Source organism: Centroberyx affinis, unplaced genomic scaffold (genome assembly GCF_046629955.1).
Source record: "Centroberyx affinis isolate AG114_WGS23_722 - 3 ecotype Tasmania unplaced genomic scaffold, CSIRO-AGI_Caff_v1 ptg002308l_1, whole genome shotgun sequence".
Taxonomy (NCBI): Eukaryota; Metazoa; Chordata; class Actinopteri; order Beryciformes; family Berycidae; genus Centroberyx; species Centroberyx affinis.
Window position 1 is genome coordinate 113,510 of NW_027280580.1, and position 20,346 is coordinate 133,855.

Consider the following 20,346-nt stretch of genomic DNA (forward strand, 5'->3'; position numbering starts at 1 on the left):
TTACACGTGCTTTGGCTTTACAGACAGACTCAGGCTTGATTTATCAGGCACTACAGTCCAGGTGGATCAAGCCAAGAGGTCAAGTTCAGTAGGCCAGATTAGGGCCGGAGCAGCCAACACCTTTTACCTGATGTTTGATGACCAGGTCTGTCTGGAGTCTGACAAAGCTCCATGTGAGTGACAAAAATACAGAAACACACACTATACAGCAGACTAATAAATAGAGCTCCATGTCTTTATTACCACAGATAATAACACAAAGATATGATAGGTCCATACTGTCTACAGACTACAGGATGCATCAGATCCATTTTTCACTTAATGTCATAGCTCCGATCTGTGGCCATTTTAGAGAGACATACTTCTGCATCCCTCCTCATAAATATTTAGTTCAATTGATCCGAGGCCAACAAATGGTGTTTGTGACAGCAAATTATTTTACCACCATTCCTTCCATGGGTTGCACTCAGCCAAAGCTCCATGTTTCACAGCATATAGGCTGTATAGTTTAGCCCAGGGATGGACAATAACGTGCCAATGAGGGCTGGGAGTATCAAGTTTTTCATTCCAACCAAGGACTACACCAGGTCATTTCACTGATTAACACAGCCTTCAACCAGAGAGGAGGAACTAATCAGTGAAATCACTTTATGTAGTGTTTGTTTGGAATGAAAACCTTCATACTTTTGGCCCACCATGGCACATGATTGCCCATCCCTAGTATAGCCTATATTCACTCGCTTACCTGCATTCCTTCCATGTGTTGTATATAGCCAGCTCCAAGTCCTCTGTCTGGTTGGGGATGAAGCGAAACTCTGACACCAGGTCCAGACCGTGCTCTGCTGGGTCACAGTCACCCAGCTCAGCTGAAAACACACACAGACACATACACATACATTTATGCCGCGTTCACACTGTGAACAACACAATCAACAAGTCACCAGAAGTTAATTCATTTCCTACAGAGCTGAGCAACCAGGGAAACTCGCGGAAACTGGCCACGGCCGAACTTTTTGGGATAACAGGCCGTCAACAGTCAATCAACTTTCAAAGCTTCTCACTTCTCTACAATTTATTTGAAAGATTACAGGGATAAATGTCTTAAAAACAATGCTTGGATAATGGCTACATCCATCGATAGTAAGCTTTGAAGCAATCTTATTGAATTTTATTTTCAATTAATGCTATCTAATTGCCGCTTTCTAGCTAGTTCAAAACTTTGTAGCTGCACCACTACATAAATACAACCCGAACCAGGACTAATGGGCTTGTGTTTCAGTGTAATTCTGTCTGGACTAGAGCTGACAGATATTATCAGGACAATAAAAAAAAACAAAAAAAACAAAACAGAAAATAATGGAAGCCAAAGCAGAAAAACAATCTTTAGAAATTAATTGGAATAGTATGTTCAAAACAGGAGAAACTGAAAATAAAACAGAAACATCTCATCTCTGGAGCTGTGGTGTGGGGATATAGGACAGAGAGAGATAAGCTTTGGTTCCCATTACATTCTGCAGTGTTTTGGTAGATAGGGGGAGCTCAGACTTGCTGTGATTAAGAGTTCATCATAGGATAGCTAGTCCAGCTGCAAGCAAAGCATCAGGAAAGGGAGCAGAGAAGAGATAAAAAAAAAAGGGTCTGACCACGTTATGATACGAGCAACTGTAATTAATTTTATTCTATCCCAAGTAAATACCAGTGAACCAGTGACAAGATACTGAGAAAGAGAATGAAGGGAGGAAGCAGAACAGAGGGAAAGAGAGAAAGAGAGAAGAGGGGGTGGATTAGGGGGCCTTCAGAGAGGACAGAGCACTAATGAGCTGGCATTTACCCCACAGAGACTCTGTGTGTGTGTGTGTGTGTGTGTGTGTGTGTGTGTGTGTGTGTGTGTGTGTGTGTGTCTGTGAGTGCGCAGTCCCATTCCATAGAGGCCTGTGCTGACTGTAACCCTGTTCCCTTGAAACAGCATTCTTCATATTCCATTGCTCATGCAGATGAATGCTGTGTTTACTGCCACCAGTAAATATGTTTAGTGTAAAAGATACTGGTTCTTTATTATGTTGTTACGTGTGTAAATTTGGTGGAAGAAAAAGCCCAAGTCATTTCCACTCCACTAGTACATTCCTAAATGTTGCTATGGGAACAGCAGAAATCGCCCTGAACTGGACACCAGTCTGTCACAGGGTCTTACCCCATCCAAGCCCATCTATCCAGACACAGTTGTGCCGCCGAAGCCACGAAAGTCCCATTACATTTCCTAAGCTTCCTGACTGAATTCTCAATAAGCAAATATTGTCAGGGAACAGCTACAATTCCAGCCATTAAGCAGATGTTTGGCTAATACTGCTTAGTGAGAAAATTATTTAGGGAGGGGACCAGTGAGCTACTGGAGGCTAAAGATAGCAGCGGAAATACCGTGAAAGAAATTAAATGTCCTACCAAGAGTTTTTCACTTTTTGAGGCACATGAGGCAAGATGAAGAATTTTGGTCTCGCCTTCGGATCCAGGATCATTAAAATATATTGGCCCTTATATCATGGGGATCCACCATGAAAAAAAAATGTGACCCATTTTGTGTCTTGACCCATGGCTTTAACAAGTGCACTCGCACTTTATAGGTGCTCTTGTGGAGGGGTGGGGGGTGGCTGGAGTGAGTGAAACTACATTGACTTTAAAAACTCCACCTGTTAACACCAAAGTGCTGTGGTCACAGTCTGAAGAAAATATTTAATTCATGCGTTGACTTAGCCACTAGAGTTCAGACAGCGGACAGCGGAGCAGCCTCGAGTTGGTTGATGCTCGTTTGACTTCTACCGTACTGCCTGGTGTACGAGCGCACTCTGTATTTCCATTATGCAAGGCTCTTGGTGCTCTGTGTGGCCTAATCAGTGCATACCATAATTCCCCTAAGCAGTACCCACTGCAAAAAGTATTATAATATATAACATTATCACACACAAAGCCAGGCTCTTGTAGAGGTGTTCCTGAGCACCTGGATAGTTTGGATAATGCTTACCCTGTAGTGAGAAGGCAGCCAGCTCCACCACTGTCTCGAATGGACATTCTAGCCTGAAAATACAGACACAGCAATAGTCAGTCACACCGAACGTAATGATGCTAAAATACGAACACAAGTCAGCAAATTCCCACTATGCCCCCCAATAAGGCCGACTGGTCTGTCTCTCTCCCTCTTACTCCATTATTAGTCTGCCCGAAAAAAAAAAACATACAACAAAAACGTTAATCCCCGCTGTAGTGAAAACTGATACTAATATTCCCAATCCACTTACTGACTACTGTTAATAATTCTATTCCGTTCATAAACATGTAATCCTGTAAGCCTCTTACTGCAGCATGGCCCTGTCTACCGACGCAACAGATGGATTCATGTATGAAACGATGGGTTTGCTTAATACACAAATATCTCTATAGGGATAACAAGTAGTGAATAAAGGCAGCATATTGTCTTGGGTTTTATACTGTGTTGACTGCTTTTTATATTACTCATGTGTGAAATAAAGGGTTTGACTAATAAGACAGCAGGCTAATTTAATATAGCAAATGCAGGATTCGCCAATAAGGAATGCCCACTATTGCTAAATCGGCTCTTGCCTACCTTGCGTTTTTCGCTATGCTTGTCCTACACAATTTTGTTCACCATTGATTGTGTTTAGTTAGATCTAGCTAGACACATTCTCTGTAAAGTCTTCTGAGACATGCTTGTGATAAAGGGCTATATAAATAAACTTGACTTGACTGACACTATCCAGGGGCCAGTGAGACGTTGACTTGGGCCAGCAGTGGCCCAGTGCCCGAAGAAAGTTTGCGATCTTAGTATTTCTCACCATCATTCATAAGCCTATTACCTTCTCCTCTCTGCTCTGCCACTGGCCCACTCCATCCTTTGTTGTGCTTTTTCTGACCAATGAGATTAGCTGCCAGCTCAGAATTAGTCACATAGTTGTGTGAAGTGGGCCTGGCAGCAGGTACTTCGAACTACAAAGTGAAAAATTAAAGGCTGTTTCTTTCATTGTGGAAGCAACAGTTTCCTTGGGTTGCAAATGATAAATCAATCCCACTATGCTTTACACCGTTTGTAAGTGCTTTCCCAGTAAGGTGGATCATTTTAAAAAGGCTGCAAACACACACTCAGTACCCACAACAACCGCTGGCAGCACCTAGCCTGCATGTTGGCAAAGCAGGTAGCCGACAAGCCCTCATTAGGTCCCATTAATGTTATGGCAAGATGGATGAATGGAGACTTACAGACTTCATGAATTTCCCCTCTGGTTTTGTTTTGTTACTGCCAATTACATTTACAGAAATGCTCATAGCCTTGTTTTATTCAATCGATCAATAATTTACTTTTTTGTTATTTATTTTTCTGTCATTTTCCTGCTGCATATTCTGACCATTATATAGTAATACATTATTTAAATGTATGAAAAAATCTTTATTTTCATTTTTGCCTGCTGTGCCAGTTAAAATATATATATATATATATATATATATAAGAGCAAGAAGAACTTTGACCTACTGGCCTGACCAAGCACCTGGAAAAAAATCGTACCATTGAAATGAAAGGGGGAGGCCTGTGATTGTAAAGAAAGTAATATGTAATGTTGAGTGTGTCGTAAAAGTAATACGTTTACATTAATTTCTTTGGTTTTATATTATTTTATTAAGTGATCCGTTTCATTTGTAATGTTGCATTTTTTACTCAGTAAGTGCCGTAACAATAACAAAGAGTTTTATGTGTACTTTTATAAGGTGGATGGCAGTAAAGATGATTTAAATTGACAATACAATTACTTACTTGCCACTGAGGATGTCCTGCTTTAACTGTAATACAAATAGGTATCTGAAAAGACAAACCAACAAAAGACAAACATTACACAAAGATTATGAAATACCGGGGGTGCATGGATGATTTTTTTTATGTTCCCATCACTTAGCAGGTAAGTTGACCAACGGAACAATCTCCCAAAAACCTGGTGTATTCCTTAAAGTAGCAGCTGAATCATCAATAAGGTGAACACACACATATAAAGACTGAACTCACTACTCAATCAGTCTTTCATTGAATATTTTCTGACCAATGCACCATTGTCCTCAATATAAAGAGCTAAGCAGAGAGCAGAGTCTCACTTCATTTTACTTTTTTGAGCTCTCTCACACAAAAAAAACCCACAACCTAGTATTAAAAAACACTAACTTTCTTCAAGGTTTATGAGATTAACAGATTTACAGAATAAACCACCTCAAAACCCCCACTGCACTGGGGTTTTGAGGTGTGTGTGTGTGTGTGTCAACCCACCTGGTGAGCTCCTCATGGAGGTTGTTGGGCTCTGAGGAGTAGAACTTGACTCTCATGTGAAGGCAGTATGGCGGGCCAACTGATGGACAGAAGAAAACCAGAGGGAGAAATAAATGTTATGGCAGCAAAGAGCCAAGTGTTGAGTGAGAGATCTCATGTGAAGGCAGGATGACGGCCAACTAATGTACAGATCAATATTCGAGAGATAGAGTAATGTGAAGGTTAAGGTTGTTAAGCTTAACAATGATATACTGCGTATCGACCAAAGTACCAAAGTGTAAAGTGGTCCTAACTTGTGCTAAAGACCAAACACACAAATACAGCATGCACACACACACACACACACACACAAAAGAACAAATAACAGGGAAAACACTGTGCTTTGTGACATAATAGAAAAGCGTACAGTGAGACAAGTAGTTTTCTTAGGATGTTGCAATGTGTGTGTGTGTGTGTGGAGTGGATATGGGAAGGGGCAGAGGATCCATATACTTACTTTTGACTTGTTTTTTGATGCTTTTTGTAACGTCAAGCCAATGCTGAAATAACATGAGAGAGATAACAATGAATTTTTAAAAACAGCAAGAACCAACAAACGTTAAAAGTTCAGTAAGAAATCAAACTCAACAGGGATTTTTCTCTTATCTTTCATGCACATTTGATCTGACAGGTACTCTCCTTTTTCCATGATCTGTTGTACCTGATTATTCTTTTACTATGATCAAATATTTATGTGTGCAAATGAATGAACGAACAAAAACTTCAAGGATGTGGTTTTATGATTTTATGATAAATGTAATCACAGGAAGCTGTTTAGAGCTAACAGCCACACATAGTTGGCCAAAGTCAAAGTCTACTTGACACATTAAGCTGCTACCTTCTGTAAACACACACACACACCATGGTTAGTGTGGCTCTGGAAAGTTCTTTTCTGCGTTGCAACTCTTGCAACTGAAAGTTCAGGCTCTATGAGGCATGAACAATGTCAAGGAGGGGTGTGTGTGTGTGTGTGTGTGTGTGTGACTGAGTGTGTGAGTGAGTGAGTGAACGGAAGGGCTCTGTCACAGCATTCTGACTCTCCTCTCCCCCGCATTCCTTACTCCAGCCCTCCCTCCCCCTTTCTCACTCCCTATCTCTCCACCTTGCTCCCTCTTTCTCGCTGCCTTGCTTTCTCCCTCTCCCTCTCTCTCTCCCTCTCTCCCTCTCTCTCTCCCTCTCTCTCTCTCCCTCCCTCTCCCAATTACCGTTCCCTCTTGTCCACCCTTTTTGCTCTCTCCTCTCTCCGTCCACTCCGCTCTTTCCCTCCCTTCTGCTGCCTCTCTCTTTTCTCCAGCTCTCCCTCCCCATTGCTCTCTCCTTCCATGGCCTTCACAGAGTATCAGTGTGATCGAGCAGGGACGCTGGCTGACCAGCAACTTAAAAGGGTTTGTCTCAGAGCAGAGCCTGACTCCCACAGCCGACAACAGTCCCATAACCAATCCCTTTAGCCCATTCACTAAGAAGGGAAAGTCTCTGCCTGAAGTCTTCTGTCAAACAGCTGAATAGTGGTCAGGACTTAAATATAGTCTAAAAGTCTGGTTGTGAGCAAAGCCACTGAGAACAGAATGTCTGTGACTCTTGGTGAAATTTAAACAAAATACTAGTGCTGCACGATTATGCCTAAAATTCAGATTATTTCACTAGATATTGTGATTAATCACAATTTTGTTGATTTTCCTGTACGTTTGGGCCCTTATATCAACATGCTGAATATTTTTAACTATATGACATTCTAAATAAAGCTGACGGAATGTTTCAATATTGTTGATATTCCAGCTAATATTCTTTTTTTGATTATAACTGCCGAAACTAAAAATCACGACATATGATTATACACAGTTATAGATTATACACAAACAGTACAGCATGAAGGCAAAACAGAAAAGAAGAAAGTGTTTATGATGATAAGAGACTATTGTGTATGTGAGATCTCCCTTCTTACCGGCACTTGTGCCGAGTCCATGAAGCGCAGTCCGAAGTAGTCTTTCTCAACGATGTCCAGATGGTACATGATCTGGTCAAACAGCTCCTCACCTTTGGCTTTTTTCTGATCAGGGGACACACACAAACAAACAGAAAGAGTTTATTATTAACTTAGGTCATTTTTATTGCCCTTTTTGCTTAATTTGAGAAGAGATAGACAGGTTTTAAAGAGGGGAGAGTGTGAGAAAATTTGCGTGCTAGACTGGAAGTGATGCAACCTTAACCTGCTGAGACATGGAGAGTCAAAGTATAAACATGTTCAAAATAATACAAGTTTGACTTCCTTATATCAATTAGATGCTGCTCAAAATATAAAATATGTGATTTGTGAAATTATTTTCTCAAACCTGTGCTGTAGATGGAAAGGTATAGAGAACTGAAGTATCTGACTGACTGCCCTGAATTTGACCTTGATAACTACAGCGCCGTGATGAAAGCAACACAATAAAAAGTAGTCACACTGTTTGATAAGGTTTTTAAGAAACTTCACAGTGAGATTATGGTTGTACTCATGGTAAATGGTGGCGCATTGTCAGCATTGTTCAAATACTGTGTCAGGCAAGTCTCAGAAAGATTAAAATGGACCTCAAAAGTGAGTCCTGGAGAAACTGGTGCCCAAAACCTAAGGTTACATTACAGTAGAGGAGGCTGGGATATTGCTTTGTTTGTTTCTCATGTACGTAATCTTGGGTGCTCTAACAAAAGAAGGGATTCAAGAAAAAAAAACACACACGCAATAGAAGAAATTTAACTGACTTTGAAGTGCCTTGGTTTCATTGCTACTGGCTGTTATGCTGCCAAAGTCTTCCAAGACTCTACCTCTCTAAAAACATACTAAGACTAGCAGTTTTGTACCCTAAAAACCAGGGTGCATAAGAGGCTATTGGGAACTTCATCATCATTATCGCAACTACTGGTTCAATTTATTAGGGCTAAGCTAGGCTTATCTAAAAATTTACAGGTGACATTTGCACTTTTTGAAGCTGTTCAAGAGCATGATTGAGTAGTTAAATGAAGCACTCCTGGAGAAGTTCATGACTTAAACATTTTTGAAGTATGCATCCACCTTGCTCTGATTTATATTTCATGGAGTGGAATAGAAGGAGTGACCTGAGGAGAAAATATGAAGTAATTTGACCGGGCGTTACTGCTGTCTGACAACACCGTACCAGTCTCTGCCTGTGCTCCGCTTGGGACTGGGAGATCTCTCTCTCTCTCTCACACACACACACACACACACACGCACGCACGCAGGCATCCGACTTTCAAACCCCGGCAAGAGGCACGGCGACAGGGTTGCCGTGGTAACGGGGTTGAAGTGCCCCAGACGCCTGGCAGCTGAGTGAAGTGGAGTGGGGTGGCTGGGTACGTCATGTGATCATCTGGCTCAGTGGGCCTCTCACTGCGGTGGGACAAGATGTCAACCAAGATCCAATCTCCAGCTGCCTTTTCTCTCTCCTCTCCATCTTCATTTTCTCTTCTGTCTTTCCTCTCTGCTCTCTATCGTTCCCATTTCTTTTCCATCTTTGGTCTCACATTAAAATGAGTTTTCACCAAGATTCATTCTCTTTTGCTGTCCCTTTACTCTTTTCCATCTTTCCTCTCACAGTCAAAATTGACAAAACAAAAACGGCTCACACAACAGCATTTTAGAAGTCATTCTCTCTCACTACAGACTGCAGTGGCGTGTGAAATGTGAGCTTCAACTTTTTGTTCCCCTTGCCTCTCGCATGTCTCCATCTTTCCTATCACAATGCAACGGAGAGATATTATATTTTGTACAGAAAACGCAGATGTGATTTTTCAGTTTCTTCTGTTAATTTTAGGATTTTTGTCCAATACAACTCCCATTAATTTCTAACAGGACAATATCACAATCTGATGTTTTTGTGCTTTATGTATTCCTGACTAGTCTCATCCCTGAAAAGAATGTTTTACACCACATATTTTCCATGTTACTATTTGGGTGGCCCGCCCAGGTAAATCAACAGCCCGCCAAGTAGATTTTTGTTTTGGATTCATTTTGGGGCCCATTACGCATGAAGCTAGGAGTTCTCACTGATGTAGTTTTCGAAAAAAAAAAATTTTATGTTGCCAAGCAATGCCAAACAATGACCATAATTCACTGCATCTAAGATGCAGTGGATCTGTGATCCTTCAAGTCTAGTTTGTGCCAAAACAAACTGAATGGAGAGACAATTTGAAACATAGCCTCAATAATCAGATGGAAGTATAACAGTTAGCTAATGTTACAATGCCATCAGTTAATACTAGACTGAGAGACTTCTGTTCCTGAAAAAATATGAGTTACTGGGCTTGCTGAATGAAATGTCAATAACAAGCTGTGAATAACGACCCTCCCGCTGCCTCCAAAGTTAACTTTCAACCTGTGGGAAACACTGTAAGGTTAGGATATTTCTCATTTTCTTTATGTGGGCTGCCTAGATATTAATGGATGGGGGAAAACCCTGTGGTGGACCAGCGGGCCACTGCCTCACGACAGTAGCTGTAGCAGCAGGCTGGCTGTATTTTTATATTGGACATAGGAGACAGATTGACTAGTCAAAGCTAACAGAGACTGTGACTGGACTGCTAGTGGCCCACTCAGAAAACTAACCCTTGCAAAATATTGGGGTGTGATCAAAACAACATTAAAAAGCAGGGCACATGGGGAGAAAGGCAAGAAACAGGAATCCTCAAGAGAAATAATAGGAGTTAACAGGTCCCAGTAAGAAAATTTCTCTCTTCGTTTGCACTAACGACTGCACCACCCTGCCGCCAAGGTTATAGCTGAAAGCCTCACATACACACAAAGTAATATTTCCAACAGTGCAAAGGGGACATTGTAGGCTTGTAGCCCCACCTCACCCCCAACTTCACACCCACACACTTTTCATCAGGGCTGAAAACACCAACCCTTCCTGTGAAGCTCTAAGGTGGCCCACCCAAATGTTTTTCATGACCACCTGACCACCTTGAGCAACTCATTTTTACTGAGTTTTAACAGTGCCTTTCTTTACACTAGGGCTTCAGAGCGGCTTTATGTTTGCACCTCTAGCTCCAACTGCTCCACATTTACTTCTCAAAGTTTTGTTGTGATTTTAGAGTCAACCCCCTGCTGCTGTCACACAACTCACCCTGCTGACAATTTTACCGACTACGCCTCTACAGAGACCAAGGACAAATCTTGGGGGTGAAAAAGCAGAGTGCGGCAGAACTCTGATGGATGAGTGGAGGAGAGGAGCTGAGGGTGCTGTACAGGCTTCCCTGTGTCTGTCATGCATGCACACACACACACACATGTGCACACTGAGAGAGAGCTCCTGGGCAGCTCAGGGGGGCAGGCCCCATGCTAGTTGGCATAGCTGACAAAGCATACCGCACCCCTACAGTAGCCTGGGAGAGAGAGTACAAAGGGCTCATTGTGTGTGTGTGTGTGTGAGTGTGTGTGTGTATGTGTGTGCATGTTATGCTGCACCCAAGGCCTTGTTATAGTGCCTGTGGTATTGTTCACCAGAGGTTTGCAGTCTTTCTGCCTGCCTGCCTGCAAGGCAACCAGCTTTATCAGTCTTTCTGTCCGCGTGTTTAGGCTACATTTTAGTCATTTAGCTGATGTTCTCATCTACAGCAATTTACAAGTCCATTAAACCAAGCAGTCTAGTAATGTATCCAGTTGAAGGGGCAAGAACAGTGTCTAGGATAGGTAAAAGGTGATGTTGATTGGTGGATGCTTTTATCCACATTACTATACCCAGAATACATACATTTATAGCATGGGTGGCCCCAATCAAACTCCTTACCCTGGCATTTTAGGGTCATGCTTTACCAACTGAGACGCAAGGAATCAAATAAAGCACCCTTCCTCTGTCCCTAATGACACAGTGTCAATCCACATGCCCAGTAAAATACCTGGTGTGAGTCAGCAAATTAACAATTACTATGCACTCATCCAATACAAGGCACACGGTGACCACACATCCCAGTAATTCAACAAATCCAGAGTTTGCCTTGTATCCTTGCTCACTGACCACAAGTCTTAAACATCAGGCTCAAGTCTTCTTTAGTCAATTAAGAAAAGGAGGATGAGGGGAGGCAAGACAGTGGGGGTGGTGAAAGTGGTGGGGAGGGAGAGAAAGAGAGGGGGAGACACAAAGAGAGAGGAAAAGAAGATAAATAAAGAGAGATGGATGGAGGGACTGGAGGTGAATCATGAGGGGCTGTATGGAAGTATGTATGGACATGGCTACTGCCTCACAGAGGTATCCCTAGGAAACAGCATTGGGTGGCCATACATGCCACACACACACACACACACACACACACACACATACACACACAGCTGGGAGGCTAGTAAAACATGTCAAGGGGCCCTATTCAGTTTTAGCCTCTGTTTATATATTTACAACCACTTGACCATCTTTTAAAACAGACTGCACCATGAAGCCAACTGCTAAACTGTGTAATATTAGGCCTTGTTAACCCAAAGTACAAGCTACAAAATCTGCTGCTGCTAACGATGTTATTGTTTTTGGCAGAATAATACCATATGTATTCCAACTACAACAAGGGAGCATATCGGGTTAGTCCTTTGCATTGACAACCAATGAAGCTTTTGTACCCAAATATGTTTACAAGTGTCTGGGTGTAACTCTTTCAGAAATTTCAACGCTCCTACTCTAAGATCCTTGATGAGTCTGGACCCCTACATGCCACAGTTTAAAGCAAAAGAAACAGACAGCCGCGAAAGACAGTGCTGTTCTAAGTTTAACTTCCTCCCAGAGACTGTTTATCTAAATGATATGTTTGACTGAAACTGATAGTGACTGATAGTGGGAGGCTGAAGGCAAAGCCCTGCATTGTTTCCTCGAACACCTTCTCAGCTTCTCTTTTCATGAACCAGAGAGTTTGTCTGCTCTCTGTTCACGCTGTTCTAATATAATTTAGTGTGGTTTAGTTCCCTATGTCAGCCAGCCAACAGAGCGTTTAGGCATGAATCAGACAGAATAGCTGAACAAAGGCAGACAAGAACCACTCACAAACCATCAAGTTCCCCAAGGGTGGATAAACACTACGAGTTTTCTTGAACCAATTCTTTCATCTAATTAGGCACAAAGTTGCCACTCGAGCCAATGGTTCTCAGATTGGGTTCTATGGCAAGGAGGAAAAAATATTTAAATAAAAATGTATCTGGGATTTTAACCTTGATCCACTAAGTTAGAGTTGGATGGCTTAATTGGGGCTAAATCTTAAAAGTTTTGTAGTGTTTTTCCATGCTGAAGATGACTCCTAGTCAAACACAGGCACACACACAAAAACAAACTACAAACACAAAGGCCTTGATGACAAAACATCCAGCCTTTAATTTTTAAAACTTGCCTCTTCGGGCCATATCTTAGCCATTAGTTTTCTATGTTTTGTTTTCTTTCTTCTGTGCTGCCTCTAGTAAACCTGGTAGACCCTCCCCTACAACCTCAGGGAAGCCAAAACATTGAGCATTATAACTTTTTAATGGTGGTTCAACCGTGCTGCTGTAACAAAGTAGTGTCTCTGTTTTCATTAGGCAACATCTGTCAAAATAGGTATGCTGTAGCTTAAATGAAGGGCAAGACCCAGACCAGTGGATTCTACCTTTTTTGCTAGCATTGAAGGGGAAATTGGTTTCAAACAGAAATAAAATAGTCAAAAGTTGACTAACCAACTATTTTTAATCATTTAGAATAAGAGAACGCTGTACGCAAGCAACACAAAGAGAGGAATGTGGCCCAGAACTTAGGCTGTGCTCAGAGGGTTCAAATTTAACGAGGTAGACTGCATCTTTGTTGTCTGTCCGTTTACTAAAATCTTTCCTCTGCATGGAATTTACATGTTTCATGGTAACAAGTGTGATGCCATCTCTACTCTAATTCTTCTCTCTAATTCGGCTGTATATTATAATACATCAGTTGGTGATGTAGGCCGTCATATAATCGCAAGCTAACTGGAAAACACATCTACGAAGCAGAGCATTCAAACAGAGCAATGTTCCAAACCGTGTTTTTATTTCTTCTGTCGTTTAGAGATAGTTGGGTGATAAAACACAATAGATATTAGGATCACAAAGGAATGAGTTTGCAGTAGCTAGCAACAGAAAACATAATTTTGAAACCTAATGCAAGGAAGGACAAGACTCTGCTGGAATGCATTCAGAAATCCTATTCAATTAGGAAACTTCCTTTAGGTGTGTAGGTGAGCTGCTTCAGAGTTTAAAAAGGCAGGGAAGTAAACGAGGCTACACAACATCAATTAGCTCCATAATAAAATAGGGCATAGCAAATTCACAGCTAACAACTAAACGCTGGTGAAAGCAAGCCTGTAAATTCCAGTGATAATTCCGACCCTACTATAAACCAACCCCAAACATGTCTGATGGCTGGAGCCAAAGACAAAGGCTCTTTTAGGAGAGGAGAGGAAAGCAGGAGAGAGAGAGGGGGAGAGAGAGAGAGAGAGAGAGAGAGAGAGAGAGCAGTCAGAGCTGATAACATTCATTCAAAGAAAGACTGAATAAGAACCTGAATCCGTCTGAACTTCCAAGCCGAGAACCAACTCCACTCACCACTGAGCTGATAAAATAGATTAGATACAATTGATTTAGTTTGTCTTACTCTTGAACAGGCTCCAAAATTTGAGACATCACTTGTCAGACTTGCTGAATAAAATGCTCCTCAAGTTTTATGAAAAATTGCTTCGGTAATCTGCATAAACCTTGCAAAGTAACAAGTTATAAATACTGGTTGATTTTTCCTTGACTTTTTACAATGCATTTTCTTTCAATGGTTTGGCTTGGTCTCAAGGTGATGAAACAATCTATGAGTTAGGGATAACGTCACCTGTCAATTACAGTAAAGTATAACATTTAACCAGAGTTGAATCTAAAACAATGACAAATTCACCTATTGATCAGTATACTCCTGTGGTAATTGGTCAGATACAGATGAAAGATCTATATATATCTAGATAATGTAATAGGAACAAATGGAATGACAGTGGAATTCCAAACCAGCAATATTCTACAGAAGGACAAAAAACAGAAGATCCAGATACCCATGCATTCACTTATACAGTACAATTACAGTTATTTAAATGTTACACAATGAGGCTACAGTACTTTTTTTCCTAGCAGTGGCTCAATGTGTGTGTGTGTGAGAGAGAGAAACAAACTATAAGAGAAAGGTGGACAGAGGGAGGAAGAAGAAAAAGGTAGAGAAAGTGTGTGAGAAAAAGAGGGAGAAGAGAGGAAGAGAGAGAGAGAGAGAGAGAGAGAGAGAGAGAGAGAGAGAGAGACACTGCTCTCTGTTGACTTGGCCATGGGCCTAACATGTCATGTGACAGTCATGTGACCCAGTGTATTCCCAGAGAGGATCATGGAATTACAGGTGATCAGCAACACTACCACACACACACACACACACACACACACACACACACACACTACATACACATCTAAGCTTAAAAAGACTGACACAGGCATGCAACGCTCACCACAGCTCTTGCTCGCTCTCTCTCCCATAAACTCACACAAACAGGCTTGCAGCTTACACACTCCGACGCGTAGGCAACTCTGAAGCGAACTTAAGCCAAATACACATCTGATGGTCAGGAGAAACACACAGTACAACTGTATATTAATGTAAACCTAACAGTAACTCTAAATTCACATTGTGGGCTGAAAAAAAAAAAGCTGTAACGGTTGGCATCATGGGATGTCAGCCAACCGCAATGGCGTATTTCCTTCTCGTTGCTATGGTGATTTTGATAAACAAAAAGGTTCGACCATTCGATGTGCACTGATGCAATTTCAATGTTTCATTTCAATATGTCTAACAGGTTATATATTCTGCATAAATATGGCAGTATACATTTTCCTATGGAAACGTTTTCCCAGACTCCAAAAAAAGAAATTCAGATAAAGGAAGCTCCAGCGTATTTGCAAGTCTGAAAGACACAAGAGCAGGTGCACAACTGTACAGTATGCAGCTACATCCATTTTGCTAGACATTGCAACATCCGGGTTGTCTTCACTGCCGCCACTGAAAGCAAAAGTTGGGAAAACTTTTGTTGCAAAGTTCTGGCAGGCACGTAGGCGGCACTTTCCACCAGCGTTGGCAGAGTTTACTGTTGCTCTCCTACTGAAAACAATGATCATCCAGCTTGCCATCTACTGCATACTGCTACAGTGCCAAAGCAGCATAAACAGTAAAAAGCAGAGTAAGAAGTTCCAACTCAGAGATAGTTGAGTCATAGGGCTGGGTGATATGGACCAAAAATCATATCTCGGTATTTTTAGGCTGAATGGCGATATACAATATATATCTCGGTATTTTCTACGAAGTGGGCTAAATGTTCAGTTGTAAGTCGGGCTGGGTGATATGGACAAAATCAAATATCACAATATTTTTGACCAAATACCTCGATATCAATATTGCGACAATATTGTAGGGATGACTATTGGTGCTTTCACAAAATATTTACACAATGACATTTTTGATAAATAATCATCAGTAATGTGGATATAATGACTAAGTGGGTAAAGGCAAATAATAGAACAGCTAGAACAGTCCGGTAAGTTCAGAAAATTACATCACTTTACTGTAATGCAGCCTTTAAAACCAGGAAAAGACAACACTTATGCCATATCACGATATTACAATATCCAAAATCTAAGACGATATCTAGTCTCATATCACGATATCGATATAATATCGATATATTGCCCAGCCCTATTGAGTCATGAAGTCCCCCTCCTCTGAAACCACTTGTATGGCTCCACTGGCCAAGGATCGAATCCTGCCCGAACTTTCCCTCACTACTTTCCCACCATCTATATAAAGAATAATAAAATACTGGACTAGCCTACCCATTCTCCTTTTACAGCAACAATAAACAAAATACAGAAAACGTTCTAACCCAGTCTGCAGTTTGCAAGGGAACTCAAAACTTTGTATGAGCGATCCCAGTGGCTTCAAACTTTCAAACCGACTGACTGAACTTTGGGTACACATGCTGACAGTGCTGGACATCAGGGTACATCCCAAATTCACCAGCGGCCTCGATTTTCCCCACTGAGCTGTATTAAAAAAAACACTGAATCTGAACTCCTACAAGATCAACCCTCCTTACCGGCAGGTCGACGCTGACGTCCGTCCCGTCCAGTAGGGATACGCGGCAGGTGATGACGGACTTGGCATCCCCAGCAGCAGGGATATGCGTGGTGGCACGTTGGGCCTCCCGCAATCGGGTCTTCTCGGCATGTTTCCGGATGGAGCGTCGCCCCAGCGTCCTGCGCAGGAAACTCAGCATGATGGGGGATGAGGAAGAGGGAAAGGGGGGGTTACACTACCATACCTGTAGGGGAAAGAGGGATAAAGGTATGAGTGGTTTAAATGTGTATTCACAAACTGTGTAGACCTTCAGTAATTGTAGGAATGCTTGTATATGAAATGTATTTTTAAAATATGGGGGGAGATTTCATGGAAATAGGTGGGATAATACAGTAGGCTATCTGTGTATAGCGAATACAAGCGAGGTAAGTTGTGGAGGGTTATGGATTGGGAGGAACACTGTACCTTAGGGCTGGGCGATATGGTTGAAATCAATATCATGATAATCATAAGGATTTTTCTCGATATCAATATATATCACGATATGGTTAATGTATGCAAAATCATGGTAAATAATCAAATTAATGTTCATCTCATTGAACCGAATGGTGATGTTAGGTGTGAAGTCAAACAAAACAGAAATATTCAAATAATATTCCTACCATACCTCATTTTATCAGAGTTTTTAAGTAAAATTTGCTTGTCATCATCAATTTAGACAGCAGAAATGTGTGTCACGATATCAAAATATCTTCATATCATCACGATATGATTCCACTGAAAGACGATAAACGATAATATTGAATTATCGCCCAGCCCTACTGTACCTCTATGTAAGAATACAACGATAGTAAATTAAGGTACAAAAATAAGGAATCAAAGTCACACTGGGAGGTGGGACGCACCAATGAAAGCTAAGGACAAGCAAGAACATTAGTATACCTGTAATGTGTGTTCATGTGTGTGTGTGTGTGTGTGTGTGTGTGTGTGTCTGTGTGTGCCTGTAAGTGTTTTAGACAAAACGAGAGAAGAATGAAATATCAGGACTACAACTGTTAAAAGAAAGATGTACAGGTCTAAAGGAGTGAGTGTGGGAGGAGGTCAATATGCTGGGTATTAACTGTATACATCTACCTTACCCCTACATCATTCCCTCCTAATCTTTTGTTATAACTTAAGTGTAGTTAGTGAAAGGCTCTTCTTCTTAGGCCAGAGGTTCTTCTAACTTTTTCAGCTGGGACCAAAACAGTGTTTCTAGAACCACTGTTATGAAACCAGGGTCAAGGTAATTGGTGGTTGTTGGCCATCATAATGTGAGATAGCTAACGTTAACTAACAACAACAAACCGACAGGTTTCAACCATGATTTTCTAACGTATTGAGAAAATGCTCTCGTTGTGTAGGCAAATACAGACTGGCAGGTGCACCATTTTTGTTAACGTTACCATGCAAGTCACTAACATTAACTATCATTAAATTAGACATTATTACAGGCAACTGAGCCCAATCAAGGTGTATTGATGACCCAAGTACGCTAACGTAACATTTTCTGGCATTACCAGTTGGTAACGTTAACTATCGGCGTCGACCAACGTTACCATATGGTTATTCACCGACAAAGAGAGGTAACTGGGACGTTTGCTAACCAGGACTGTTAGCGTTGGCTAACAAGACTAACATTTTTTTTTATCAATATGAATAAATATCACTTTGATTTAGGTAACGTTAGGGACTGAATTAATAACGACATCAAATATTTCCTGTTAACATCAAAAGTAGCCCAGTGGGTATCCTCTTTCGTTGCCTACAAAGAGTAAAATCTACGGGACATTTTCAGTGGCTCAGCAAGCGACAAAGTCAAGCCAGCCAGAATAAAAAATAAGACTTCCTGTCAATTTTTCAAAATAAAACCGTAACTGGGGAACATGCTGCAGCGTTTTTGACTAATACAAAGAAACAAAGAAAAACTACAAGAATAGATTCACGGAGGAGTCTGTAGTAAATGAAAATACGATTAGTCGACTTGGAGGGATGTCTAACGATACTATTTCTGGCTTAAAGTCAGCCAGAAAAGCCACCACTGAGATTCCCTGTGCTTGCCAGATATATAGAGCTGCCAAAATCCCTCAAATAAAGACTCAAACATAAAACGTACACCAGATAAATTGGAAGGATGTCTGCTATCGTGAGAAAGTCAATTTCAACCCCTATAGCTGTGGCGCAACTGTACCCACTGTCTCCAGGATGGGGCCTGCATTACCTGGTGCAAGCAAGAGCAACAGGTTGCGTTAACTTGAGAGTGCGTATGTTTTTCTGCACGGGCCAGCCGTTAGTACGAACGTACAGAATAAGCATACACGACTGAAAACATACACTCCGTTCATAGACGCCTGTTCCGTGCAACAAAACACGCTCCCTTAGCCCGCAAAGCTAACAGCCCCTTGTGATGCTGCTGATGAAAAGGATCCGACGTTACACTTGCTCCGCAACAGCCACTTGTAGATCCAAAAAGAAGTCCTAAAGCGATACTTACAAAAACCACTCGCAGGAATTTCACAGTGAAAGTACGTCCGCTTGCATTGTACACTGCTAAAAAGCAGCCTCGTATATTCCCATGGTTTGTGAACTTGCTGTGAGGTTGTTTTTTTTTCCACCTCGATACCTCTGCGGGATGATTTTCTCTCCCAAGTCCCAACAAAAAGTGGGAGGCAAGACTCCCCTCAGGATATGACGTCAGGATAAATCCCTAACAAAACTTAATTAGCATTTTTAAAGGGACAAACTGTCCGTTTCGAGTTGATGTAGGTATAAATTAGCTTTTGTATAAATAGCAGGGTTTTTTCCAACTTCAGATGCACGCAATTACACTAGGCTGTTGATATTCAGTATTTTCGGTTATATCATGTCTTGTTTATCCATTTAGGGGCAGAAGAGAATAGACTGATATTACTGGTGTAAATGTACCAAAATTATAGCAAATTTAGATATAAACATGCAGTTCTTAACTATTTTTGCTGTCAATTAAAAACCTCCAATGTTAGAAGATGGGCCTTCTTCTTTTCACTCAGTTTCTGAATTTAAACATTAATCTTTCATCTTCAGTTTACAGCGGCGCCACCCTATGGTTAGTTTGGAAGTGTGGGGATTTTTGGGAGGTATTGCATTGACTCACTCAGACTTAGCCAAGTCAAAATCACAAGGCACATCAAATGATTGTCTAGAAATACCACACAAAAAGCCTAATTTGATCATAAAAGTGGGAAAACACAGACAAAGACGTGTTGGACAAGGTTCATGTGGGATTTGTGGGATTCATTTGGGGCAGCAGGGTAGAGTAGTGAGTATAGAGGCCGTCTTTCAGACAGAAGAGCGGGGTTCAAGCCCCCTTGTCTGCAAGTGTTGGCATTGCTGAAGTGTCCTTGAGCAAGACACTGAATCCCTACCTGCTGCACTGTAGCTGACCTCTGACCTCTGGCCCCCCGTGGACAGGGGCAAACACAAAGGGAATTTCCTTATGGGGATCAATAAAGTACAATTATTACATTATTAACTTGGAAGAAGAAAGCGATTATAAGTGCTTTAAAGTTAATGCCATTTTTGTTTGCTGTTGATTTTTGTAATATTTGAGCAAACTCTCAAGACAGCGCTCACTTCGAAACTCATCAGTGTTCCCTGACGTACGCGTTGAAAGCCACTGTGAATAACAATACAGTATATTAAAGTAATCTGATTCATTAGGGTTATCTCTATAAACTGGCAACATTTTAGACAATGTAGATTGAGAAGAACGGGATAACAAGGGGCACAAAAAGTTATGTGGATAACGTAGTAGCGGATCTGTTTAGCCTTTTATTCCCTCCAAAATATCTG

At 41.3% G+C, this 20,346-nt stretch overlaps 1 protein-coding gene across 1 annotated transcript in view; it reads right to left on the reverse strand.

Moving 5' to 3' along the window:
* The window catches only part of epb41l5 (erythrocyte membrane protein band 4.1 like 5), a 44,507-nt gene extending 25,348 nt beyond the window's left edge, over positions 1-19,159 (reverse strand). Inside the window, exons 1-8 of the mRNA XM_071533026.1 lie at positions 19,010-19,159; positions 16,496-16,720; positions 7,299-7,403; positions 5,814-5,856; positions 5,318-5,396; positions 4,817-4,861; positions 3,017-3,069; positions 746-866 (exon numbers count right to left, since the gene is read on the reverse strand). Coding sequence (XP_071389127.1) covers positions 746-866; positions 3,017-3,069; positions 4,817-4,861; positions 5,318-5,396; positions 5,814-5,856; positions 7,299-7,403; positions 16,496-16,675 — 626 coding nt within the window. The 5' untranslated portion in view covers positions 16,676-16,720; positions 19,010-19,159. The remainder of the gene's footprint in view (positions 1-745; positions 867-3,016; positions 3,070-4,816; positions 4,862-5,317; positions 5,397-5,813; positions 5,857-7,298; positions 7,404-16,495; positions 16,721-19,009) is intronic.
* Positions 19,160-20,346: the final 1,187 nt, after the last annotated feature.